Source organism: Belonocnema kinseyi, chromosome 7 (genome assembly GCF_010883055.1).
Source record: "Belonocnema kinseyi isolate 2016_QV_RU_SX_M_011 chromosome 7, B_treatae_v1, whole genome shotgun sequence".
NCBI lineage: Eukaryota > Metazoa > Arthropoda > Insecta > Hymenoptera > Cynipidae > Belonocnema > Belonocnema kinseyi.
The window spans coordinates 79,184,592-79,212,459 of NC_046663.1; the positions used below are offsets into that span (position 1 = coordinate 79,184,592).

Genomic DNA, 27,868 nt, shown 5'->3' on the forward strand with positions numbered 1-27,868 from the left:
AGTGTTGCGGAACGAACGTGTTATTTACATAAATAGCACGAGAATTCTGGATCAATCTGAAAAATCTCTATCCCAGCCACACACTACTCCTTTCCCCTGCCGCGAGTCACGCCTACCCCGAAAGGGAAATGGCTTAATGGTGTAAATAATAATATAATATATGTTTTTCGAAACTATTATCATGGAATTTCTTAATTAGACAAAAGTTCCAAAAGTTGGATCATTTTCCAAAATATGCAATTTTGGTTTTTTAAGAGATCCGTAAGTTTAAAGCGTTATTTTTGGTAGATTTTAACACGCATTAACGCATTTTAACACGCATTAAACATACGAAAACGAGCGTAAAGCGCGAGAGCGTACCCGCGCAGCGGGCATATTTTTTACGAAGATCTTCCGAAAATAGTGGACTTTAATTCAGAATCTTAATCTTTTGATATTATCATCACTTCCTCCTCTGATTCTTCGTAACTAGATAACTTTCTAATAAAAATTTGTATCTGACCTTAGTTCAGCAACACTTTAGCTCGAATAAGGACTTCAATTTTACAGAATATTTTTTCGCTTTGCTAAAAAAACTTTTGTTTGTTGTCTACCTAGCTCTGTACTAATTCCCTTTATATTTGATTAAGTAGGGTGGCTGCTCACATGAAAACACTAAGTTATCAAGACATTTTTATATACCTGCAAAACATGGAAATATCAGGAAATTTTTTTAAAGACAGAATTTTGTTGTGCTTAAATTTGGTTAAATTGCAATATAAAATTTAATGACAATGTTTTTTATTTGTAAAAGTAGCTCTACATTATTGAATATAACTATTTAGTTAATTTTCTTTTAATTAATTTTTCAAACGGATAATTTAACTATTCTGTTTTTGGTTGAACATTGAGCTTTTTTTAGTTGAAAATTCAACTATTAGGTTGAAAGTTTATGTTATTTTGTCGTTAAAAATTCATCTGTTTTGTTTGAAAATTCAAGTGCACTGGAACCCCGTTTACATCCGCCGCCCGAGAACGTAAGCATTCACTTATATCCTTCCGGGAGGAGATCCCAACGATGCTGCTTAGCCAAGGGGAAATGACCGCGCTGCACACTGATTGGCTTGTTTGTCACGTGGTACTGCGAGATGGTGAATGCCAAGCGGATATAAATGAGAGTTATGCAGGGATATAAACGCGAGGCGATATAAGTGAGAGCGAATATAAATGCGGTTTCAGTGTAATTGGTTGAAATTAAAACTCTTTTGTTGCGAATTAATATTTTTTATTGGCGGTTCATTATTTTACTTGAAAATTAATCTATTCTGTTTAAAATTAATGTTTTTATTGTCAATTTAACTATTCGATTTTCGGTTGAAAATTGATCTTTTTTAATTCAAAATTCATGTATTTTTTTGAAAGATTCTTTTTTTTTGTGAAGTCGACTATTCCATTTAAATCTTCATTATTTTAATTAAAAATTCGTCTTTTGTGGTAGAAAATTTATATATTTATGAGGAAGTGTTTTTTATGTGTTTTCTTTATGTACAAAAAGATTTTTATGTCAAAACGAAACTACTGGAAATTTCGTTTATTTATTTACATTTATAAATTATTCATTTTACCGAACCGTTTGTTTATGATGAATAAACGAACTTTTGATTAGTTTCGTTTTTTTAATTAAATTGTATGTAGTTAAAAAGTAATTTTTTAAATACAAATTCATATTTTGCGGTTGAAAATTCTATTGATCTGTAGAAAAACCGTGTTATTGGCTTTGGTATTTAACAGTTTTGTAGAAAATTAATATTTTTGTTTTAAAAGTAACTTTTTTAATGAAAATTTATATTTTTAAACGAAGTCTCAACTTTTCGGTTAAAAATTAACTTTTATTCTAAATTCAAGTGTTTTTGTTGAAAATTTAACTGTTTTGTAGACCACTTTTTTCATATGTTTATTTTGGTTTAAGATTCAACTTTTTTGTTTGAAAACTCAACTATGCGTTAAAATGTTTTCATAATTGCTTTTATATCGCAAAAAGCCACCAACCATTTTTTTCACTTAAAATTTAATTCTTTTATTTTAGCTTCGATAGATGAAAATTGAGCTACTTGGTTTAAAATTAATGGTTTAAAGTTAATGTTTTGTAGAAAATTGTATATATTTTTTTTTCTTATGTTTATTTTCGTTTAAGATTCAACTTTTTTGTTTGTTAATTCAACTATGCGTTAAATTTTTTATAGTAGCTTTGTATCGCAAAAAGCCACGAACAATTTTTTTTGTCTTGAATTTTGTTTTCACTGAAAATTTAATTATTTTATTTTCGCTTCGATAGATGAAAATTGAGCTGCTTGGTTTCAAATTCATGTTTTTCTTGTAAATTTTAATCTTTCTTGGTACAGTATTAATTTTGTTTTGTTTGAAAAGTAAACCTATTGGTTTAAAGTTCATCTATTTTGTTTGCATTTTTGGCTGCGAAGTCTAAATCAGTTTTTTGAAAAATTTGAAATTATCACATAAAAAATGGATTTTTAAATAATATTTCTGCAACACCCAGTGTATATACTTAAATCCGTACACGGCACGCAACACCTCCACTCTGTGGAGAAGAGGGACGGTAAATGATCGCACCTCTCTCGCCTACTCACACGGAGATCTCGAATCTCTCTCAGTCAGCCAGTCAGCCTCCTGACATTTCTCAGGTATGACTCATTGTCAGTCTCCGTGGTAGGTACCTCTCATACCTCTCTCGCGGTGTGCCAGTTTGGTTCACAGCAGCATTTCAGTTTCGCTTGGTTTCTCTCGAGGCCTCCATCGCGTTCCCCACAATAATTTCCTCCTCTTGCGCTAGCTTTAGCCGCAAAACAATTCTCACGAATCAGCATTGATCATAACACCCACATATCGTTTAGTTTGTATTCAAGATCGACTCTCACGATCGTCGGGAACTCGGCTGGTCGAGCTGGCGGAAATACGAGGATGGTAAGCTCCCGTTCACCGGGCGCAAGTGTCACCTGTAGCAATAACTCAACATCAACAGACGTGCCTAACAACAACGACCTGGTTGTCAACAGTTCCTCCGCAGATGTACCTGTTTATAATTCGAGGAATGACAACGAACCAGAAAGGGACATTTTAAACAACGGAAGGCCAGGATGGAACAGCGAAAGTGGTCCACCCTCGCTTTCAATGTCCATCGATTTGCATCACGCGACTTCTGCTCAACACGATTCGGGATCGTTTTCGGCCAGTCCTGATCGAAGTAATGCTACTTCCTGTAGGGTCAAGGTCACTGAAAGTCACGAGGAGGAAGAAAGATACGAGGGTTTTGGATCTGTTGAGGGAGATTGTGAGGAAGAAGTTGAATCTGCTGGAGGTAGTAGTTCTGCACCCTCGCCCACGGGACCTTCTTCATTGAGGTATGTCTTAACTTGGTTGTGGTACGTTTTGAACTTTCTTTCAGTTATCGCAGCAGGCACTAGGACTGATAAAAAAACAAGTGATAGCAACAATTGTGCATTGAATGGATATTAAGTGAAAATACACTTGTCAGTTAGACACTGTGTTTTGTTGTTAGAATTTAAAGACGCAATATCATATTTTCAATTTGACATAGTTTACGGTTTCGCTTTGATCTGAAGTTGTCATCAAAGTGTCTTGAACTAATTTAACTTTACAACATATAACTTTCAATGGTTCAGAGCATTTGGTACCATGAAGTCACTTGAGGTTCACTACCGTTTCATGGAGAACCTGAAAGTGCCAGGGAATTTCCGATATACTGAAGTTAAATTTAATTTTATTATTTTGTTTACAATTCAACCATTTTGTTAAAAAGTAATTCTTTTTGGTTAAAAATTCAACAATTTTGTTGAAAATCGTGGTTGTGGATTGAAAATGCAACTATTTTGGTGAAAGTGAACTATTTGACTGAAGATTCATTTCGTTGTTGACAATTTAACTCGTTTTTAGAAAATTAATCTTTTTGGCGTGAAAATTCAACATTTTGAATTTTGTTTTCATTTTTGACTTCAAAATTTTTGTTAATTGAAAATTTAACCTTTTTAGTCTTTTTTGGTTGAATTTAACTGTTTTTGCTTAAAAATTAATATCTTTATTAGGTGAAATATTAACTATTACATTTCTCGTTTAAAATTAATCTTTTTTTGGTTGAGAATTAAAATATTTAATTGAAAATCCTTTTTTTTTGTTTGTTAAAAATGAACTCTTTAAAATAGTGTTGAACAATTTTGATTGACTGTTCTCACAAAAAGTCTCAGATAAATTTTAAAACAAACCTTTTTGTCATTAATATTATAAATCTCCTAGGTGTAAGATTGTTTTCACACCTGCAAGAAAAACGTATAACTGTCAGGAAAAAGTTAGGAAATTTTGAAATTGGAATTTTGTTGGAACTCTGATTATGCTAACGTTCATCAATTATTTTTATTAATTACTATTAGAAGAAGGACACAACTAGCAGTTTTTAGTTTTGGAAAAATTCGCATTTTAGTCATATGAAATAGATCGACGTCCTTCACAACTTTATTGAATAACTTGATCAAATCTGTTTACTAACTTGTCACATTTAATTTTTATAAAATAATTATTTTTTTCATTCGAAGAAATAGTTGAACGACGACCTGTACCTCTCAAATTCGTTTTAAAAGTTCACTAATAGGTAGATTTTGGAAGAGTATGAATTTCCTTGGCAAAGAAAAGTGTTTATGTTTAATCGATTATTTAATTTCGTTATTTTTATTTTATCATGTAAACTATTGTGTTATAAATCTCCATCTGAGGAAATTCCAGGTATAGAATTGCCGACTTGGAAATTTCCAGCTATAAGCAACCCGTGTTAAAAACATCTCTTCAAATGCTCGCGCAATATTATACGTACAAATATAATTATACCGAATGAATACTATTGTTAAAAAAATATAAAAGAAATAGAATTATTTGAAACGTCAATAATATTCAAAAAATGTTGAAAATATATTTCGTTTTGAATAAAAGAAAAGGGTTCTCCAATTAAGAATTAATATTAATGAATACTTTTGATTTGATAGAGACTATTTCATATAAGGCAATCATTAATAATTAACTTAATAATTATTTGGAATAAATGTTGATTGTGTATTTCTCTACGTATCATATTCATTAATGAGGCTTTCCTTCAATTAAGCTATTTAACCTCATTAGAAATTGAGTACAGTTGTGAGAGAAAGTTTTCGAATCACTTTTTTGTTTCTCTCAAATCTCAAAGCTTGCTTTGAATATTATGAATATATCATCTTTAATAATATTAACTAGGGGGCGTATTCTGTATCAATAAAAGGGACACTCAACATATGCATATTATCAAATGGATTTCGAGTTACAATTCCATTTTCAAACTTATGTTAAGAATACAAATATAGAAGAAAAAAATAACAAAAATAATTTTAAATGCTCGAATATAGTTCATTAATCTATTTACTTACTGTTTTACATTCCTTCTATTTTTTTATTTACTCGAGATATAAATATTAAATTAGCAACAAACGTTTTCAGTATTTTTATTTGTTTATGCAAATTTGTACTGTGTGTTCACCTCGTCGATAGTAATTACAACTTGAAGGTTGCTGCCACACATGACTACGTGTAGTTATTTTTGAATGCAGTATATGTGAATTATGTGGAGAATTAATTCTTTCATTGAACGTGTATTTTCATCGGTTTTTCGTTCAAAATGACTTCCAAGGACTTTTTTCACTTCCTTCAAATCCATGGGAATGTATGCAGTTACAATCGGAACACGCCAGGAAGTACTGAATAAATGAATGTGAAGTCGAACCATCTTATTCAGCGTAATTTCAAGTTTCAAGACTGTATTATATCAAACTCTGCAATTATGTGGTAATGCATAAAATGGTCTTCTAAAGATCGCAGTGTATTCACTACAAAAATGCAATGCATTTTTGAAGCATTATAATAGACCCCGTCTTTTTTCACGTCATTGTTCAGAACTTTATAAAAGATATTGCGTCTTTTTTATATAGGCTTGCTGCGATTACCTTATATTGCATAAGATTCACTTATTTTGTTCTATAAAAGCCTTTGTCTAAAGTTTAATTTAATTGAGATCTATACAAAATATAATTATATTTCCATAATTTTCTTATGTTGATTTATAATTTCTTTTTATTTGATTTAGAAACCCGAGAAGTCCAAACTCAACTATTGGTAGGCACTCCTGGCTTAGAACTTCGCTCAGAAGAACTCCTTCTGGGTAAGGAATTTTATTTGAATTTACCTTTGAAACAAAAAGTTGTATTTCTGCTAGAAACTGGAACGAAAACTATCTTTATAATTTTTTGTTTCAGAACTAGTAGGAAGAGATTGAGCTCTAATGCTTTAGCCAGGTGAGTTTTTATATTTGATATTATACATTTGTCAAATATTTTTAAAGTAATTTTCGAAGTAATAAATTTAAGACTGAAAATCAGGGAATTTTATTTGGTAGGGAAAGTCAGGCATTTTGAAAAAAATCTTGCAAATGTAACATGCACTGTAAAGGTTAAATAACTATCAACGATAATAAATGTAAAGAAATTTTAATTTTAAATTGCTTAATTTTGCTGATAAAAGATTCCATGTTAAAACTGTTACAAGACTAGAATTCTGACCTTTGAATATTAATGTTAAGGAAAAATTGTTCAGGAAAATATTAAGAAATTTTTTAAATTAAGTTTGCGGCCTAACGGATACAATATTTATGAATCATCCGTCTGTCACCATCTCAGTGTGATGTCTGTCCAAAATACGTTTTTATAACTTTTTAACATTTATTTTTTAGTCATATTTTGCTATAAAATTATTAACAGAACAAATAAGAAAGTAACAACTTTTTTGAGCAAAAAACACAATTTAAACTTGTTCGTATAACCAAAATAAAAATGTTTTAATTCCTCTTCGTGATAATTATATTCTTCTGACTCAAACTACGAATTCGATCAGAGAGGTTCCGGATATATCTGCTCTAAAAGGTCAGAATTCTTGAAATTATATAATATTCTTGTTAGTAATTTATTTGCCTTGTATTTATATTTCTTTGGTTTTTTAGTTGCTTCCTCCTGACTGAATTACGTGTTTGGTTGGAAATAACTCTTTTTTGGTCGAGGATTCAACTATTTTGTTGTAAATTTTTGTTATTGTTATTTAATTGAACTGTTTTTAAATTTAAATTTAAATCTTCTTTTGGTTCAATACTTTGTTGAGCATTTTGGTTGTTTAAAAATCTATATTTTATCTGAAAATGTACCTATTCTATTTTTGGTTGCAAATTTATGATTTTTTTAAGTGAAATATCAATAACGCGGGTAAAATTTAAACCAGTCTGTTAAAATATTGTATCTTGGGTTAAAGGTTCATTTTTTTGGGTTGAAATTGAACTTTTTTTTTTGAATACATATTTTCGGATTGAAAACTCCACTGTTTTACAGAAAAGTCGTCTTTTGGGTTAAAAGTTTTTTGTTGAAAATTTCATAAGTTTTTAATTGAAAATTTAACTGTTTTACTTTCTTGGCTAAGAAATATTTATTTATCGAATATTCGCCATTTTGGGTTGAAAATTCAATTGCTTTCAAAAAATTGTATTTGTATGATTTTTTTTATTTGGTCAAAGTGGAAATACATTGTTAAACATTTAAATGTTAGATTCAAAATTTAACTTTTCTATTTCTAACTTAAGTTTATATTTTTTAGTTGATAATTCCACTATTTGTTTGATAATCCACGTATTTTCTTGAAAATTCAACGGTTTTTGGTTGAAGTTTATTCTGTTTTGTTTTAAAATTCAGCTTTAAATAGAAAATTACAGTATTCGGATGCAAGATTACAAGATAAAAATGCTGGCCTTCGAATATTAATGGTCAGGAAAAATGAATAATTGAAAAGGGAAAAGTGGAGGGATTTTTTAAATAAAGCTTCTCGGCCACCATGTGCTATAAGTGAGTTTTAATTATTCGAATTTTTTCATATGCAAATATGATTTTATAAATTTTATGTTTCAGTCAATTGTATCGAAGTAGTAGTTTCAATAGTTCAGGAAGAGGTTCCATCTGTGATACAGCGGAAGACATGTACAGCGATGTTTCTCTAGAGGATGATGTTCTTGATCTGAACCACAGAGTGAGTACCGTTTTTCTCAAAGCGCTTCTTTAATTTTCAATTTTACTCTTTATTGACGTTTTTTACAAAGAATAAACAAATTAAGACCATGTACTAGAGTGAAAGAAAAAGAACATTAATACTCTGTAAGCTGCGTAAAAACGAGAACAATCCTAGTTACTGTAAATATGAAGTATTTGCAGATTTGCTCATGAATAAGCTATGCCTATATGGTCTCTGTATATTTAAGCATAACGGAAGGTGGATCATTAGTTATTATATTGTCTGGTGATTCATTTTACACTCAAGTCTTTTTATTTGCGCTTGAATATTAATTTTTTATATTATCTGAAAAAAAATGATTTGACCTGCCTTTCGGCTTTATATACATTTTTTAAGTAAAGTTTCGAAAGAAAATTAGAAATTAATAAAATAGACTTTCGTTTGAAAATTGATAGGTTCAAAGGTAATAGCCTCTAATGGAGTCGAAAGACTGTGTTTGGTCATTCGTAAAAAAGCATAGCAGTTTGTTGGAAAAAGCACTTGGTTGTTATTAGTTAATGGGAAACAACGAGCTCAACTTTCAGAAGCTATAACTCAAATCGATTACGATTCGTTGAAGCAGATAATTTCACGGCTATCATACTAATGACATTTTAGAAATATTGAAAATTATTTGACGCCCCGATTAACCTATAACTTTTTTTAAAATGAGACCAGTCGAAATTTTGTGTTGCTTATAAAGAAGAAGAGATGAAATTTAATTCCAAGAGAGCTATGGTTGATATGTTTCCTTCCTGAAGCAACGCCTTCAAACGCACTCCCTATGGTAGAAAAAACGACTCCTGGTTCAAGCGATCGAGGGCCGAATTCAAATCATAAGTATTATCCGAATCCATATCAAAATTATAATCCATGTGACTCTTATTATCGTCATCCTCCTCATCAACCCGGCCCTACATATCCTCATAATTACCAGAGTTAGTTATTTTATAATCAGAATGTATAAGAAAAGATGCATTTTTTGTGGATGGCTATTTTCCTATCTAAAATGGGAAAGATACTTTCTTTTCGAGACAGTAAAATTATTAGTCTATTTTTAAATTAAATTTACGTAATTTAAAATTATTTTTATTCATAATCACCAGGCCCTTGTCCTTGTCAGTCACGGAACGTACCCTCCTTCTGCACGCATGAAGTTGAGAACGAGATTAAAAAGAGTGGATGTTTCAAACTATCAATCGTCCTATTTATTCTTTTCGTTGTATCCATAATCATTACTTATAATTATATACGAGGTTTGTTAAGTCAGAGTAACACAAATGTTTCTGGAAGGGCAAATCAGACTTTCTCATTAAATCAGGTAACAATATTTAAATTTGTTTTATATTTTGATGCGGATTAAAGTGTTCAGCAATTTCCAGCACTAATTACTACATTTCAGAATTAAAATTCTGAAGTTGATTCTAATGTTCCAGGATTGTTTAAATCCTTACATATTTTGTTTTGTAAATTAAGTAATACTCAATTCATATTTTTACTCGTTTCTTTAATTGTTATCATACAATTTTGTCGTAGGCTTCTAAATTTACAATTTTTTAATGATTGTTACTCTTACAGTGGAAAGAAATAGTATAATTCTGGGAAATTCAGAGTGGTCACGGAACTGGAAAACTGAGATTTTTTTGAACTGGAAAAATGATAGTGAATTCATTTTTGTCTGAGATTTTTTTTCTATTTTAATTTTAGTAGGAAAACTTAACTAATTTCAAGGCGCTTTTAGATTATATAATTAAAAATTTAATACATTTAGATCAAAATATGAAAAATTGATCAATTTCAACATTTAATTGATCAAATTGTGTAATTAAGAACATTGTTAAATTCATATCGTTCTATAATGTCTAAAGTTCAACAATGTTATTTGAAGGTTTATAGATTTAATAAATTTATTTAAATAATAACATTTTTAATTGAAAAATTCAGACTTGTTTGGTTTAAAAACATCGAATATACTTATATTGAAAATTCAAAAATTATAATTATAATATATATAATAATGTAAGACAAATTATACTTATATTATTATCTATAGATGTTTTTCGATCTAAAATTGGTTCGGTTTCTTAGTTACTCAATTTTTATGGCTTCTACTTTGTACAATTTTAAAGATTTTCATTTGGAGAGTTTAAAAGCTTTAGATTTATACAACTTTAAACAAAAATGAGTTTTAATTTGTTCAATTTTCATGTTCAAACTATTCAAATTTATAGTTTTCCACATTAAAATCGTTAATCTTTTAATGCTTCAAATGATAAATTATGTAGTTTTGAAAGTTATAATTTGAAAATTTAAATAATCCCTAAAAATGTTTGAAAACCGCAAAAATCGGGATTTTTTCGAAGTCTTGTACACCCTTAAATAATATTTTTTTTCATTGAAAATTCATCATCTTTGAATTTTTTCTAAATTGTAAACCTAAAGAATCAAATCATTACCTAGTAATACTTTTTATGCTTTTAAATAATGGCAACGCTATAGGGTAAGATTACTAATTCTTAGCACCCCTTCAAGTAATGACACCCGTCTCTTTCTTAAATAAGAAAATTTTTAGCATGTTTTGTCTCAATTAATTTAATTGTACTATAATTTTTAAATACATCAATTATCTAGTAAAATAAAATATTTATCCGAAAAAAACTTACTTAAGTTTTTGGCATACCCATAATCGGCCTAAGGTGTCAAGAGACATAGTTTGAAACTTTTTTCTAACGATGGCACTATTTTGCTACTATTGCAAAGAAAAGCCACTAAACACACTATTTTTGCACAGTTGCTCGCTAATTATGCTGTTTTTTACCCTTTGTTACGTAATTTTTGGCGTCCACATTTTTTTCATGTATTTATTTAGGGATCTTCCAAAAATAACCTTAGAATATTGGGAGGGGGTGAGGGTAAACGTACAAAAAGAAATACGAATTTTCAGCAAATTGCATAAATTTACAACTACATTGTTTGAACGATGGATGTGATGTTGTCCAAATTTCATTTCATGAAATTTTAATTTAGATTTTTTTATTTCTTAATTTTTAACTAGTTCATTGAATTTTTTAACTAAAAAGGATTAATTTTGAACCAAAAATGGAGTAGCTAAATTTTAATTTAAGAGAATGGCCGTGTAATTTAAAAAAACTTTGTCTTTCAAAAGAAGAAAATGTTGCAATAAAAAATTTCAGCAAAATAATTTTATCATAAACTAAAACAGATTAATTTTCAACCCATCAGCTCCATTTTTAACAATAACAAAATTGGTGTTCTACTAAATTTTTAATTGACCAATTTTCAACCAAAAATAGTTAAATTTTCTAACTGGATTTTATTACTTTCGTTCGCATTTAAGTCGATATATGAGAAAAAGAGGAGAATAGGATAAAGACTGAATCCTGCAATAAATAAATAGGGATTTTGATAAGTTTTAAACTAAATAATAACATTGAAACAAATTTCAAGTTTCTTTTTAATACCTTTAAAGTATTAGCTTACAAGACTGGAAAATTAGCTCAAAAAATAACTTTAGCATTGCACACTTTTTGATTACGGACTGTATATTTTTAAATTCGGACGAGACCTAAGTTTAATATTTGAAAAGTATGACACTCTTTTTTCAAATTTGTGAAACTGTTTACACTATTTTTTATATTTGAAGTGAGTCCGAGGCCTGCTTATCGCAATTATACATGCCAAGTGCCGATTACAATTTTCAATCGAGTAAGAAATTTTTTTTATTGAAGTGAACCACATTGTTAAAAGATTATTTATATCCTTTTCGGGTTTGAAAGTAAAATCCTTTTCTAATTAAAGCATACGACTTTTTAGCTAGAAAACTCAATTCTGTAATTTTGTTTTTACGTTTGAGTAGCCACCCTCTAATAACTATCCAAAATCATTAAAAAATAAACTGCCATTATTCATAACAATATACTTCTCGAATATTCATTTATCGAGTACACACTAATGTAAATAATTATTAAAGAAACAATCTTTTAAATTCTACCATTTTTTCTCAGCTTTATGTTTGAATAAAGTAAATAAAATAACTTTTTAGTCAGCCTCGTGATATCATTTAAAGTTTAAACATTTTTTCATCACTTTGCAGCGTATCCCGCGAAACCCTAATAAATATTTTCAATACTAAATTTCTTAACTTAGTTTTAATAGCATTTTCTACTGAGAATGAAGTTCTTGTATCAAGAATGTAAACTTTTATGAACCGAAAATAAAAAAGTTATGAAATTGATTCCAAAGAAGTATTTGACGGTTACGTAAAAGTCTTACGTAATTAGATTAATTAAGGTATTCAACCAAAAATATTTTACATCGTTTCATAGAATCCTCAATCGGCGGTCATCGGCGCGCAGACACTTAGAATCGGGAAGAGAGATGCGTATCAGAACTGTCCGGCGGAATTTACTTATTGCAATAACGAAATAATCAAACCAAGTCCATCAAGAGAGGAAGCCGATTCGCCTCGGACGTCTTCTCCGGGGCAAATAATTTCGCGTCGAAATGTAATGGATGGACGTCACAGGACTCAAATCGAAAACGTTTCGGTTGAAACTTCCTTTGCTAAACCACCTAACTCCCAGGAACATTCCTCGAAAAGTAATAAAAAAAGCACGGGAACTCTGATGACGGACGACGAAAAAAGCGCTTTTCTTCAAAATCCATAAATTTTAGATGGGATTTTTCCACCGAGAACCAAGTTTCGAGAGACAAAATTTTGAGTTCTGCAGTTTGGACAAAGAGAGCAATAGATGCGTGTGCGGATTGCTCATCTTATTGTCAGTGGCAGCAATTTTTCTTTACGCGTGAGTCTCCTCTGGGAAAAGTAGATTCTTAGAATCGCGAAAGTTATCTTAACGAGCTCTTCAAGGTGTGAAGAATTGTTCTTCAAATCTTCAATGAGTTCCATGTGAAAAAAGTAGAAATTGAAATTTTGCAAAACAATTTCTAACATTCTTATCGTTCATTAATATTTTAGCCTAATTTTTTTCATACAAGCTTTGAACATGCACACATTTGATTATTTTACTGCTTTTTTGGAGAAATGACTTGACAATATTTCATTAATAATTTTTTCAAATAATGTCAGGACTGGGATCGTGTGACTTTTTTTTAAAGGCTTGACTTTTGCAAAAAAAATGCGACTAATTGACGTTTTTCAGAAGTTCGCTGTACTCGCCTTTAATTTTAATCAGAATAAAAGTTTTGAAATTGAAATTAAAAACTAAATAAAATTGTACTATTTTAATTCAGAACATTAAAAATTGAATAATTTCTCATTAAAGCTTTGTATGCACTTAGAACATTTTTAATTATTAGTAGAATAGAGTGTTTAAAATTGATGAATTTCTAATTTCGTGAATTGGTATTCAAATTAAACGTTTTTAAAATATTGGACTCTCTAAATCTGAATCAGCGAAAGTATACCGCAAATTCAAATCAGCTTAAAGAAATTTTACAATTAGCTGGTAATCAGTGAAATTTCACTGATAAACACCTAAATCTCGTTGATTTTTCGTCGTACATACGCTGATTTAGATTTAGAGAAGCAATGAAATTGAAAGAATTTTTATTTTTAAATCTTAAGAACTGTGCAATTTAATGAAAAAAGTAATGAATGGTAATTTTATTGGAATTCGACATTGGAAAACTTAAAAATAGAATATTTAAAATTAGATTATTTAGAAATTGTGATAACATTTTAATGGCTTAAATGAAAAATGGTTTAGTTTTAAATCGTCCTACCTTTAACACAGAATCCTTTTTTTCGAAATTATCTAATCTCAAAATCACTTTCAATTTTAACGATTTAAATTTGGAACTAATTGTTTTTAAATCGAAATTGTATGATTATAATTTTTGTTTTGTTTTTAATTTTTGAATTTTCACCGCATCAGTTTCGAACATTTGATAAACGATTTAGATTCTTAATTGTTTAATTTTAAGGCTCTTAATTTTTTTCCTGAAAGGTCATTTTTCACACTTTTTGGTCACTGCAGAGTAGTTCAAAGCCAAACAATTATGACAATTATATGTTCTATAATTAAAGGGTGACAGTACTGAACTAGATAACCGTTTAAAGATAAGACAGAAGTCCACTTCAGAGATCACTTGTTGCTAATTTACATACAAAAGAATTGGATTAGAAACCGTTAACGGTTTTCGAGAAAATAGATGTGTCAGCTGACAATCTCAAAGTGACACTGTCCACAATTTGGAACAGGCAGATTGTGATAAAAAATGTAATCTCCAGTGTAAATAAAAAATAAAAACTTACTCCCTAGAACAAGGATAATAAAGTTTTGATCGAAAAAGTTAGCCAATTTTGAATAAATTGTCCGAGGTTTTTATGTCGCAATTTCACAGGTTTTGAAAATCGGTTTTGGGTAGCGATTGAAAATGGAATTTTCAATTCTACACAAAAATAAAAGTTTAGTCTGACGGAATGGGACTGAGAAGATTTTTTAGAAAAAGGCTTATAAACAAAAGAATTTTTTAAAATAAATGATAATAATTTGAAGAAATATACGATCTAAAATTTAAACAAAAACATAGATTAAATTATATTAATTACTATATTAGAAAATAAGAATTTGAACAAAGTTTAATTACTACGTGTATTTAACTTTTTAATCGGTTTTATGCCATAATCCCATTTTCATACAAATATTGGTTATCCAGATCTATACTGTCACTCTCCAATTTTAAATGATATCATCATAGCTTACAAGAATATTATAGTTTACTAACTGATCATAAATATCAGGTACAATAGATCGAAATAAAAAGAAGCGGGAAGCCTAGAATTTCAGCAATCAACGAGCTTATTCGACGGTGCATAGTTGATTATTAGAAGCCATATAAAAATCATCGATGCCTAGTGGAGTGCGGCTATTACTTTATTAGCGCCTATTTGCGATTCGATCCACTTTTCACGTACCAGTTGTTCTACTCGAATATCCATGACACCAAATTGGCAGAAAATCCTTATTTTAGCTCAATGAGATGTTGAAATTCTCAGATTATTCTTAAGGTAAACGATTTATCACTCCTTTAAGAAGACAATAAGAAATTATAAATTTATTACAGAATGAAAGATGCAGTGTATTCATAATTCCTGTATTAATAAAGATTTGTGAAATATTTGCAAATTTAATTAAATTCGTTTCATTTTCTCTTTGATAAGAAAAGAGATTTATTTAAATTAAAAAACTGCATAAATGATTGAGTTCTATTAAATAATATTTTTAAACTAGTTTTCTTCTTTTTATTGTATAAAAGAAAAAAAATGACCAAGGCAGAGTGGTCACTCGACTGAAATAACCGGGAAATGACTGTACACATTTTCAGACCCGGAAATGACGACGAATTTCTTTTTCTAACTGGAGTTTTTACATTATTTCAATTATTATTATAATTTTTATTTTCAATATTTAAATATTTCACCGTTGAAAATTGAATTTTTTTTATTCAAAAGAATTAGTACACTGGAACCTAGATTGAATATAATTTGGGCTTGGTCTGCAAATAGGCTTAAAGCTAGTTCCAGGTCCTTCAAACGTAAACAGTCATTGGCGTGTGGACCATTTCCTAATATCAATTTTCGGAATTAGTAAATGCGAGCTAACTAAATCAGTATTTTTTAAATCTAAAATATATTTTTTAAAAACGAAATATTAATGAGCAATATTTAACTGTTTATTTAAAATGAGCAATTATAAATCAAATATGCAAAGCTGAACAATTGTTAAAATTTCAGAGTGCTAAATTTAAAAGTTACAATTTTAATTGTTCCATTTAAACTTTTTTTAATTTGTAAGTTAAAGTGTTGCATTTTCATGTATAAAAAATAATAATTGACGAGTTGGCAGAATAGAAATTTGTATTTTCAATTTCTTGTAAATTGGCAGAGGTCAAGTTTTTCTTTTTAACATTTTTGTTGAGTTTAAGGGCAGAATTTTTTTAAAGCAGTTTTGTTGAATTGAAAGGAAGGAGGTTTTGGTTTTAACTTTTTTCTAAAGTGGAACAGGGGAAATATTTTTAAGTTTTTTATAGAGTTGAAAGGGACATTTTTATCGATTTGAAGGCGGGTAATTTTGGTATTTTTAACATATTTATTGAGTTGTAAGGAATGAAATTTGTATTAATAATTTTTTCCCGAATTAAAAGAGTCCTTTTTTGTTTTTATAATTTGTATTTATTTGGAAGAGATGCACATTTTTTTCCTAATTGGAAGAGAACAATTTGATTTAGAGCATTTTTATTGTATTTAAGGACACAATTGTCTAAAAACATTTTCAGATGTACATTTTTTTCCTAATTGGAAGGGAACAATTTGGTTTAAAGCATTTTTATTGTGTTTAAGGACACAATTGTCTAAAAGCATTTGTATTGAATTGGAAATTTTGTTTTTCTAAATTTTGTAAGAATTGGAACAGGCCATTTTTTTCTTATTAACATTTTTATTGAGTGGACGGGAGGTAAATTTGGTATTTTTAACATTCATATGAAAGGTGATAACATTTTATTTTAAATTTGTACTGAATTGGAAGAGGGGTAGTTTTAATTTTAGCATTTATATTAATTTGTTTCGAAAAAGTGGATTAGTTTGAATTTAGAGAATGGAAAATGATGGCGTGCTTTTTTTATATTTTTGAAACAGAATTTAAGCCGATAAATATATAAAAAAATGTAGGTTTCGAGTTTAATGGCATTTAATTTCAACTTGTTCAATTGGAAAGTGTTTTATAAGCTTCCATTTTATACTTATTAAGCGTTTGACCTGAAATTGAAATATTTTCAAGCTTAAAGTTTGAAAATTTAAATTCAATTAGTTCACTTTGAGTGTTTTAATTTTCATTTCAGCTGTCAGTACTCCAAGTAAAAAATTTCCAGTTTTAAGAGTTGAAATTTTTTATATCCTAAACTGTGAAATTTGGTTGTAGACTGAAATAACTGGGTATAATAATTAAATAATTATAGTAATGAAAAGTCACTTTAGACTATATTTTTTAGAAAAGAAAAAGCAAGAATCGATATATCTCATGCTCCGTTCAAGATGATGATTATAGATAGACTGTCGACATTTTTTGGTTGTCAAGTCCCTGACACAAAATTCAACAGTGACAATGTCCGCTTTCATTCACAACTTTCGAATTCGGCTCTGAAAAGTAACTATATTTTGTTGATACAGAGAAGCAAGGAAATTTTTGAAATTATAAATTCTAGCAAAATATAATGGCTTGCCCACAAAGTGTATCAAGTGATGGATTTCTCGGATGGAGGGGTTGGCCTTTCATAAATTTTTTAGTGGTCTTATCTGGTGTCGGATACTTTGGTGTAGAATTGTTTAAGAAATGGAAAGCAAACCATCATTATATATTAGATTTCAGAATGCCTTTAAATTTCTTTAAAATCTTCTGAAAATCGTGGATATATCAGGAAGTGTCTTTAAATCCTACGAAGTCGGAGAAAGTTAGAATCTTCTATACTGTCGATAATCGTCAAAAAAAGGTGTAAACCTCTGGCAGTACCCCCATTATCTCTACCCATACTAAAATAATAAGTTATCCTATGAGATGAAAACATTGATAGCTGAAAGTATTCTAAAGTTGAAATTATACCTTGATATAACCAACGCTCATAAATTAATTGATTAGTTTTTCTATTATTCTGAGTCTGTTCAAAATATTTGCTATTGCAACTATTTTTTCAATTTAATTTTAAACATAGTTTTGAATTTCTTTCTCGGATTGGCGTCAATAACATCCCGCACTTAAAAATGGAAATTTTAAACGATTTAAAAAAATGTCATAACGTTTAAACAGATTGCCCAAATTTAAAAGGATTTTTTAGGTTTTGAATTTATTAAAAAAGTTTTCATCTGGTTTCAGAGGATCTCAAAGTTTAAAATATTTTTGTAGATATTTTAAGAGATATTAAAAATGTCAAGATTATAAACGGAATTTAAAAGTATTTTAAGTTTCAAGGGTAGATTTTTACTAGACCTACGTAATTTTACATACGATCTTAAAGGACTTGACAGATCACAAAAATTGCAATGGATTTTAAATGATTTGAAAGATTTTAGGGTATTTTGCACAATTCTAAGATTTGAAAGGGAAGTCATTTTTGTTACCAAGTTTTTATAACGTGAATGAGGCATTTCTTTTTTTTTTTGAGCATTTCTATTCAGTTACGAGACGGGTGATTTTGGTCATTAATTGTTTTCCTTAATTGAAAAGGCAATTTGGTCTCTTTAACATTGTTATTCAGTGAACGGAGCAAATTTGGTATTTTTAACTTTCTGATGAAAGGGCCGGGGGGGGGGGGGTATTTTTTAATTTTGGACTGAATTGGACCAGGGACATTTTATTTCCACATTTTTATTAATGTGAGTTGAAAGAGAAGACTAGTAATAATTTAGAGCATCGGAAATGATAGCATGGATTTATGATGTTTAACTATAAATTTATAAACAGTTCAATTTATAAAAGTTAAAACATTTTTATTTATCCACTCTGCTAATTATTTCTCTATACCAGCCTAACGTTCCTACATCAAGGAAGAATGAGAAACAATTTGTCACAAAATTACATATACCACGTGGACCATTTTTTACAACTTTTTGACCCCCATCCCTCTTGTGGCCAGACTTATTATGGATATTTTCGGTATTGAAAATCCAGGAAGCCGAAAGGAGCGGTAAATTGGCTGAATTCGGTTTTAACTGAAAACAAGCTTAATGACTATGGACGGCCTGAGACATATCATCTGACTCACATGTGGGTTAAAATTTGAGTCACCGATCATTATATCCGGGAAATCATGGCAAAGAAGTTAAGCGAAACAGAGTATGGAGTGCATAAATAGCCCACGACAACTACTCCCATCCTACGACCGAACAAATATATTCGAGCGATTCAAGGCGTCGGCCAAGACAAGATTGAAGTGCGCATATCGTCTCATTGCATTTCGTGAAAATCGCGACCCGGAAATTTTCTCTCGGCTGAAAAAATCGTGCATGGTGCCGTTTTCCTTTTAAGAGAAAATACAAAAAAGAGTAAAAAGACCGGTGCAGAGTTAGAAAGGTTGTTAGAGACTATAGTGGAGTTACTTCTAATAGAGTAAGGATGACGATCGAAACAATGTGCCTGCACGAAAGAAAATATATGTGGAGTGAGTACAACGTGGACATTTTGCGCTTGCGGCTTATGCATAATAAACGTTAAGTCGTGAAATGTCAAGTTGGTAGAATGGAACTAGAGTTGGACTCGGACTGTGAGGAAACAGAGGACGAGAGTAGAACGCGAATCGAAAATTCGAATAGTTTTAGTGGTTCCCGCGCGTTTGCCGGTGAATTGTCACCTTGTTCGGGACCTGGTGCAGGACTCGAGTACGACCTGTGGGAAGGTCAGTTTCAATTTGTGGAACACTGTCCTACGCGAAATCAAACACCTCGGCAAAATCGTCCCGGTGGTGGTGTATTGGACGAACAAGTAAGAACAAGAACCACAACAATCGATCCATTGTCGGTTATTGACCGGCATCATACCATGTCATTTTATAGCTGTAGTTAAAATAGAAAGGTGTATTTCTACTGGTTTAGATTTTCTGACTAGAGTCACTAGAGGATAGGTGATTTATTAATAGAAGGTGCTGCAATTTATGGTAACTGCATCATTTTTTTGAGTTTGAATTGTGTAGCCATGGTAACTGTATATTTTAGTTTTTATTGTATAATTATTATAGAAGAACCAGCAAAAATAGCGCGCTGACCATGTTTATTACACGTTTCTTATTTGGATTGCTGAAGATGTATGCTTCAATTTAAAATACTGTGACAAACAATTAATAATCATAACTTATAATAGCCAGATCAGATTTCATAAAATTTTAATCTTTATTTTAATCGGCTTTCAGTAACCTGTAACTCACATTTAATTTTGAAGATGTTTACAATAGAATATTCGCCAACTTGTTTACTTTTCAATGTTTATAATTTAGTCATAAAATTTTGAACATCTTTTTGAAATAGGTCTATTTTGAAGCTTTGCAATTTAAATCCTGCCACTTTTAATGCCTATATTTAAAAATTGAATATTTTTATAATAAATCAATTCTTAAATTTTCATGATTTTGAAGATCAAAAGTCAGGTTTTCAATTTAATCTTCGGAAGTGAAGAAATATATGAAACTTCATAATTACCGTAATGTTAATTGTAAAACTTAAAATTTTCATAATTTTAAATGGTAAATTAAATAATTAAAAACTCTTCAATGTAAAAGATTTATTATTCAGCATTCTACCATTTTGAAGAGTAACCAGTGAAAACTCTCCAAGTTTAAAGATATATAAATAAAAATGATTAAATTTGGATGATTTTGAAGATTAAAAGTCAAGTTTTCAATTCTAAATCTTTCAAATTTAAGAAATATTAAATACAAGTCTTCAAAATTACGGAATTTTTAATTGGTAAAGTAAAAACTTGCATAATTTTCAATGATAAATGTTAAAATATTAAAAACTTCAAATTTAAAGATTTTTATATAATTCAGAGTCGTGCAATTTTGAAGAGAATTTAATTTACTTAAGGGAATTTAAAATTCTTGAATTTTGCAACTATAAAATTGCAAATCATTCAACTTTCAAGCATAATATTTTAAAGGTATGTAATTTTGAAAGTTTATTTGGAATGATTTAATTTTGAAGATTTGCAATTTTAAATGGTTCAATTTTGATTATTTGCAATTGAAGACTTCATTATTGAATGTGTATATTAGCAAATGATTCAATTTTGAATATTTCTTTTGGATTATTTCAATATTGAAGATTTCAAGTATAGATTTATTCAATTTTATAGATTTGAAAATGCAAATTATTTAATAATGTGAAAAGCGTAAATGACAGCGTTGATTTATTTTTGTAAATTCTTATAGTTTGTTACATAGTATATAAATATGTAATATGTTACATATTATAAGAAAAGGAACTTTGCTATTCCAATTCAAACGCGATAAGTTAGTGAAAATACGGGAGCTTATATTATTACTATCATTAATAGAGTTTCCCAATATGTTCGTACATAATCGAAATAATAAGAGGTGCTCAAATCAATATTCAGCTTGGCCAAACTCATCATTTGAATCAGCTCGAAAAGAGGCGGCTGAAATTTCAAACAATCCTAAAAATTCAAAATAGGTCGAAAATTCTAAACATCATTCAAGTTATCATCTTAAGCTCTTATAGAGAATTAGAATAATTTGCACACTTTATAGCTTGATGACAGTACTGAATTAATCATAAAAGGGGTATAGGATAAGAAAGTAGTAGTTTCAACAATTATTTTTCAGTTATTCGAACTCGAGCTTAAATTTTGAAACGAATTTAAAAGTTCAGGGTGGCCGCGGATAACTTATAACTTGGAAATTGGGGAAAAATCACTTCCTTTTCTAAAATACTTTTTTAAATGTAAAGATCTCTGTAGTGACTTTTGTTTCAATAAATTAATACATGAATTAATTACTATTGAATTCGGATGTAATAACTATTTCTGAATTGTCCTGTATTATTTTAAAAGATTCCAAGGGATTATTTATTTAAATAATTTGAAGCTTTTTCTAAGGAGTTTAAGGTATTTTTTAAAAGTATTTAAAGATATTAGAAATTCCAAAGAATTTGAAGAGCTTTAAAAATCTCAATATATATCCAAAGATTCCAAAAGATTTGAAATATTTTACGCTATTTTAGAAGTCTACAAGGGTATTTTGAGTGCTTTTAAAAGTTTCAAAATATTTAAAATATTTCAGATTATTTTAAAAGATCACAAGGAATTTCTAATTGATTTTAATAATTCGAGGATTTTATTTTTTCGACGATTTTAATGATTTTAAGGAATTTAAAAGTACGTATATTCATGAGGTTGGCAACAATTTATTAGAATTTTTGAAAATGTTGAACGATTTTACAGGTTTGATGAATTTTAAGAGATTTCAAAAGATTCCAATTTATATTATAACATTTGCGAGGATTTCAATGATTTTATGAAATTTTAAAAGCTCTCAAATTCCAGGATTTCATAGAATTTCACGGCATCTTATAATATTTTCGCTGATTTCAAAGAATTTATTCACAAGTAGTATTTTATAACTCGGCGTGCATTCTTAGGAATTGCATAGAATTCTTCTGGTTTCCATTCAATTCCTATAAATTTATTTCAATTTTACTGAAATCAATGGAACTCTTATAAATCGAATTCCTTTCAATTCAAAAGAATACTAGTCACATTATTGCTGCACAATAGTCATTTTTAGTCACTCATTGGGTTACAAATTAGTTGATTTTTTTAATCACCTTTTTGGTTTAAATAGGTCACTTTTTCATTATTTTCAAGTAAATTAGGCTATGGCACTCCTACGAATAATAAGTACAAAATTTATAGATATAAATAAAATTTCTTTATTCCATTCATAAACGATTCTATATTAGAAATGTTACAATATTGGAATTTTAGTCTTTATATTTTGATGGTCAGGGAAAATGAAAAATTAGTCTGGGAAAAGTCAGGGATTTTCGAAAATGAAGTTTGGTGGCCACCCTGATGTTGGATCAACTCACAACACTTGTCTAGATATCAAAATATAGGTAATTCTTTGAAGACATTTGGATTTTGAGAATATGATATCTTTTAATTTTTTTTTAATGAAATTAAAATTTTTTTTATAATCTTTGTGATAAACGTTCTCTATTTTTTTTGTAGATATGCAATTTGAAATGTAAAGTATACATAGGTACGTTTTATAATAAATGAATGTTTTAAATTAGCACTTAATCTTCTATTAAAGTTATTATTTAATCATAATATTTGACAGAGAAGATTTTTAACATCTTCTCGTACTGATTTTCCAATATTCTTAAAAGAAAAATAAATTTTTATTCTACAACAACAACAAATTGTTTGAGAAATTGGTTAAAAACTGTGTTTTAATCCAAATGTTTAGATACCATAAGGGGTTAACCTATCAAATGCTCAAAATTTTACTATTTTTAATAAAATAACAAATTTTCTCAAAGGGCTTTCGCAATACGTACTCAGTGAATAGTTTTTCCGTTCTCATACAAAAATTTCCATGTAAGGGTTAGACCCTTATGGTTCCCGACCTTTCAATTAGTTCTCAATATGTCTTTTAATTTTTATATGATATTTTCTCTTGAGGACACTTTTCTGTTTTAAATATTACTTAAATTTTGTTTGTATTGTCTTACCATTGTTTAAAGATTGTTCCTGTTTGTGATTGAAGATTAGTTAATATTACGAATTGTAATAAGCATTCCTGACTGAGAAAGGTCTGTTTGCCAACGAAACAATGGCACATTGTCTATTGGTAGTCAGATATAGTCTTGTCGGTATTTTCGTACTTTTCATTAGGTATGCACGATCGTTACAATACAACGCATTTCCTAGTACGTACACGTCTTTTCCCATTGGGGAGTTTACGCGTGACTGAATTTCTTCTGGAGCGAAAATGATTTGCTTCCGCAGTTCCAGAACTTCATTCGTCTGAAAATCCTATTCAAAATTTCTTACACCATCAAAAAGGCATTTAAAACGGGTTTTTTAAAAAGATATTTCAGAAGACCCACTGATCAAGTTTCGACCTTAAATTTCACCCTTGAAATATTAATACCATACAAGCTTCCCCTTCTAAAAAACTCGTGTAGCTCTACTTCCTTAAAAAGGTATTTACAATTTAACACAGCAAATATATTGATGTTTTTATGAGTAATTTTTTAGTGTAAAAAATTCTGATCCTACTATGTTAATATTTCAAAAAGTGATTTTAGTTTTTTTGCTTAAATTCAAACTGAAATAATCGAACCCAAAAAGAAATCCAACTATTCTGGTAGAAATTTGATCTTTTTTTGGTTAAAAATGCAACTGTTCGGTTGAAACTTACTCTGTTTTTGTTAAAAATTCCACTATTTTGTTGAAAGTATGTCTTTGTTGGTTGAATTCAACTGCTCTTTTTTTAAATTGAAATCTTTCTTAATTGCAATATCAACTTTTACATTTTTCGTTTAGACCTCATTTTTTAACTGAAAATGTAGATACTACATTTTTTATTTAAAGTGTATGTTTTTAATTGAGAATTGATCTTTTCCAGCTGAAAATTCAACTTTTTTGTTGAAAATTCATCTTTATGTATTAAAAACTCATCTCTTTTGGTAATCAATATTTCTTAGTAAAAAATGCAACCATTTTGTTGAAAACGCAATAAATTCAACTTTAAATCTTAAGAATTTAAAACGTTTCATATTGAATTTAATATGGAATCTACATTTATTATATTGACAAGAATTCATTCTCGTATGTTCGTGGAAAATCACCCTACTTCTCTGTTTGGGAGAATTTTGGGCTGGGAAGTCTTAGGATGTAATAACTCATTGTCTATTCATTTTGATTTCAGGTACATATGATACAAGAACAAATGCACGCTTTAGTGGATACTCAGTCCGTGGGGGAAGAGAGATATGCGAGAGCAAAGGAAGAAAATGCAACACTCCAGGCCAGGATACTTATGCTGGAAGAATCAACAAAAGATGCTGAAAGTAGAGCTGAAGAGAGATTACAAGTAGGTATTTTTTGTAAATAAATTCTAAAATTATTTGTCCGTAATATTAAAAGAATTATATTTGTTAATTTAATGATTTTTTTATGAAGCTAAAGAAAATAAATCCTTCACGACGTATTCATTTTTTGTTATATTTTGTAATTTCAGAAATATAATTATTACACCCAGAAAAATGTAAAACGTGTCTAAATTGATTAAGTTGAAAAGAATTTGCAGTTGATCATTTAGAATTTCTAACGATTAAATTTTTCAATACAGGCTGAACAGAGAAGGCATAGAGAGTTTGCCTGCCGTCTAGAACGTGAGAGACAGCTGCAAATAGAGAATTATTCGATAAAACTACAAGCAGTGGAACTTGAGAGTGCCAGTTTGAGGGATGAAGTTTCGCGGTTACGGGAACAATTAGAAAAAGTTAGGGCAGAAAAAAGTCGACTTGAGAATTCTTTGGATGATGCAAGGAGAGAAGCAGAATCAGCACACGAACTCGAGCGTCAGGCACTAAGTCGCTCAAACGAAGCTAATCATATGTTGGAAGCAGCTAGGGAAGAATTAGCTTCACGTATTGAGGATCAGCAAAAGTTGGAAGAGCTAATACAAGAAGTTTCACATCTTCGTGCTCGCAACAAAAGTAAGTATTCGAAATGCATTTCTGATCATTTTACAACTTTATTCTATGAGTTCATCTATTTAGTTTATCAAATTTAAGTACACGATTCTTAATATCAAATCCGAACCATCTAAAATAAAACACTTTCAAAATCAAAGCTAAGGGTGTCTATTCATCTGGAAAACCTCGAATTTGTATATACCTGGAAAAACCTGCAACTATTATCAGGAAAATATATTTTTATGTAAGATTTTAATTAAATATGCACTGAATTTTAAGTATGGAGATAAAATGAAAAATTGCTTTAATTATCATTAAAATAATGAAGCTAATTATTTTTTTAGTATTAACTTATTTAGTCATTCAATGGTGATAATCGATATGTTTAAGAATATCATGTAATCATTTGTCAAAACTTCTTAAATTAACACATTAATTAAATTAAAGACAGGATTAATTTTCTACTGAAAAAGGCGAATTTTCAACAAAGTTGTGGAATTTTCAATAACAAAATTCATTTTCAACCAAAAAAGATTATTTCTCAAAGAAAATGTAATAATTGGGCAAGCAAAATTGTATTTTTAACTAAAAGATATTACGTTTCTTCCAAAAGAGATTAATTTTCCATAAAATAGTTGAATTATAAACTAAAAAGTGAAAATTTTAACAAAATAGGTCATTTAAACCAGACTGTCAATATTTGAAGCCAAAAAGAAAATTTTCCTACAAAATAGTTGATATTTTAACCCCAAAATATGATTTTTTTCAGTTCATTTTCAACCAAATAGTTGAATTTTTAACCAGAGCAGATTAATTTTCTAGAAAAAAGTTGCATTTATAATTTAAAAAATTTGAACTTTTGATAAAAGGAGCTGACTTTTCTAACCAAAAAGATGAATTATCAAAAAAAGTCAATTTTCAACTAAGAAAAATTTTTTAGACAAGAAAAAAATGCAACCAAATTGTTACATTTTAAGCTAATAAATAAATTGACTACGAAACAGTTGGATTTTCAAAACAGATAACCTAATTTTCAAACAAATCTAGTTTAATTTTCTGCTAAATTGTTACGTTTTTAATCTAAAAATTCGAGTTTTCCTGAAAACCGTAGATTTTTCCAACTGTAATTATAAATTTATAGAAAAATAGTTCATTTTCAACCAAATAGTTGAATTTTCCAACAGACCATTAAAAGTTGAAACCAAACATACGAATTTTCTACAAAATAGTTCAATTTATAACCCGAAAACATCATATTTTTAAAGTTCATTTTCAACCAAATAGTTTAATTATCAACCAAAGCAGATTAATTTTCTAGAAATAAGTTTAATTTTTAATTTAAAAATAAGACGGGCTGTCGACGAAAGAGATCATTTTTAAACCAAAAAGGCTATTTTTCTACAGAATAGTTGAATTTTCAACAAAGGATTTTCTGCCAAATTGTGACATTTTTAGTCTAAAAAGACGAGTTTTCTACAAAATTGTTGCCTTTTTTCAACATGTAATTATGAATTTAAAACAAAAAAACTCATTTTCAACGTAATAGCTGAATTTTCTAAGAAACTGTTAAAAGTTGAAGCCAAAAAGAACTTGCTACAAAATACTTGAATTTTTAACCCAGATATATATATATATATATATAAATATTAATACATTTTTTTTGTTTAAAGTGAACTTTAAACCAAATAGTTGCATTTTTCAACAAAACAGATTTATCTCTTGGAAAAAGTTGCAGTTTTAATTAAAAAGATGGAATTTTGTCGAAAAGATTAGAACTATCAACCAAAAAGTTAATTTGCAAACAAGTAGTCTTTTATCTACCAAATTCTTAAGTTTGTAATCTAAGAGGGTTAAGTTTCTGCAAAATAATTGAATTTTCAACTGTAATTATAAAATTACAACAAAAAAGTTCATTTTCAACCTAATAGTTGAATTTTCGAACAAACTGTTAGAATTGGAAGCCAAAGGGACGAATTTCCTTAAAAAATTATACCTGGAACAGTCTAGGAATACCTGGACAAAAATCTGGAAATGTTAGGGAATTTTTTCTAGAATTTGAGTAGACACTCTGTTAAAGAGTTCGTATTATAATTTTATTTACAAATTTGTGCAATATGTCATGATAAACAGTTGTAAAATAAGATTGGAAGCGAGTTTGTGCTTTTCTGGATTTTGCGAGCACAATTCTGATTTCAAACTTTTTTATAAATTTAGGTTTAGAGGAGTCAAGGGACGAACTCCAAGCGGCTGCAGCGTTGCAAGCTGGCCGTGAATTGTTGATGTTGAATCCTTGTGCGAGCAAGATTGAAAAGGGATCTAGTCTCGCGGCAGAATTATTGGCAGGGATGAACCAAGACCAGGTAATAAACTTGCCGAAACTTGAAATATTTTCAGTCAAGAGACAAATTAAGAACAGTATACTAAGTAAAACAATTT

The 27,868-nt window shown here is 29.1% G+C and overlaps 2 protein-coding genes across 3 annotated transcripts in view; both read left to right on the forward strand.

Moving 5' to 3' along the window:
• Positions 1-27,868, forward strand: part of LOC117177223 (rab11 family-interacting protein 4A) — a 36,628-nt gene that overhangs the window by 7,682 nt on the left and 1,078 nt on the right. The window contains exons 2-8 of one of the 2 annotated variants that reach the window (XM_033367778.1): positions 2,904-3,398; positions 6,176-6,250; positions 6,345-6,383; positions 8,034-8,151; positions 24,661-24,825; positions 25,084-25,453; positions 27,647-27,792. In XM_033367778.1, coding sequence (XP_033223669.1) covers positions 2,959-3,398; positions 6,176-6,250; positions 6,345-6,383; positions 8,034-8,151; positions 24,661-24,825; positions 25,084-25,453; positions 27,647-27,792 — 1,353 coding nt within the window. In that variant the 5' untranslated portion in view covers positions 2,904-2,958. Of the gene's footprint in view, positions 1-2,891; positions 3,399-6,175; positions 6,251-6,344; positions 6,384-8,033; positions 8,152-24,660; positions 24,826-25,083; positions 25,454-27,646; positions 27,793-27,868 lie in introns of both variants that reach the window. The other variant, XM_033367777.1, reaches the window with a different exon arrangement.
• On the forward strand, positions 8,784-12,988 carry LOC117177227. Its single transcript, XM_033367790.1, has 3 exons — positions 8,784-9,110; positions 9,279-9,493; positions 12,519-12,988. The coding sequence occupies exons 1-3, from the start codon at positions 8,957-8,959 to the stop codon at positions 12,858-12,860; spliced, it is 711 nt and encodes a 236-aa protein (XP_033223681.1). The 5' UTR covers positions 8,784-8,956; the 3' UTR covers positions 12,861-12,988.

Excerpts from the sequence above, each read along its gene's own strand:
- LOC117177227 (XM_033367790.1), top strand. The coding sequence starts at position 8,957 with ATGGTAGAAAAAACGACTCCTGGTTCAAGCGATCGAGGGCCGAATTCA. Across the intron at positions 9,111-9,278 it reads ATATCCTCATAATTACCAGA|GCCCTTGTCCTTGTCAGTCA; the intron begins GTTAGTTATTTT and ends CATAATCACCAG. Across the intron at positions 9,494-12,518 it reads AGACTTTCTCATTAAATCAG|AATCCTCAATCGGCGGTCAT; the intron begins GTAACAATATTT and ends ATCGTTTCATAG.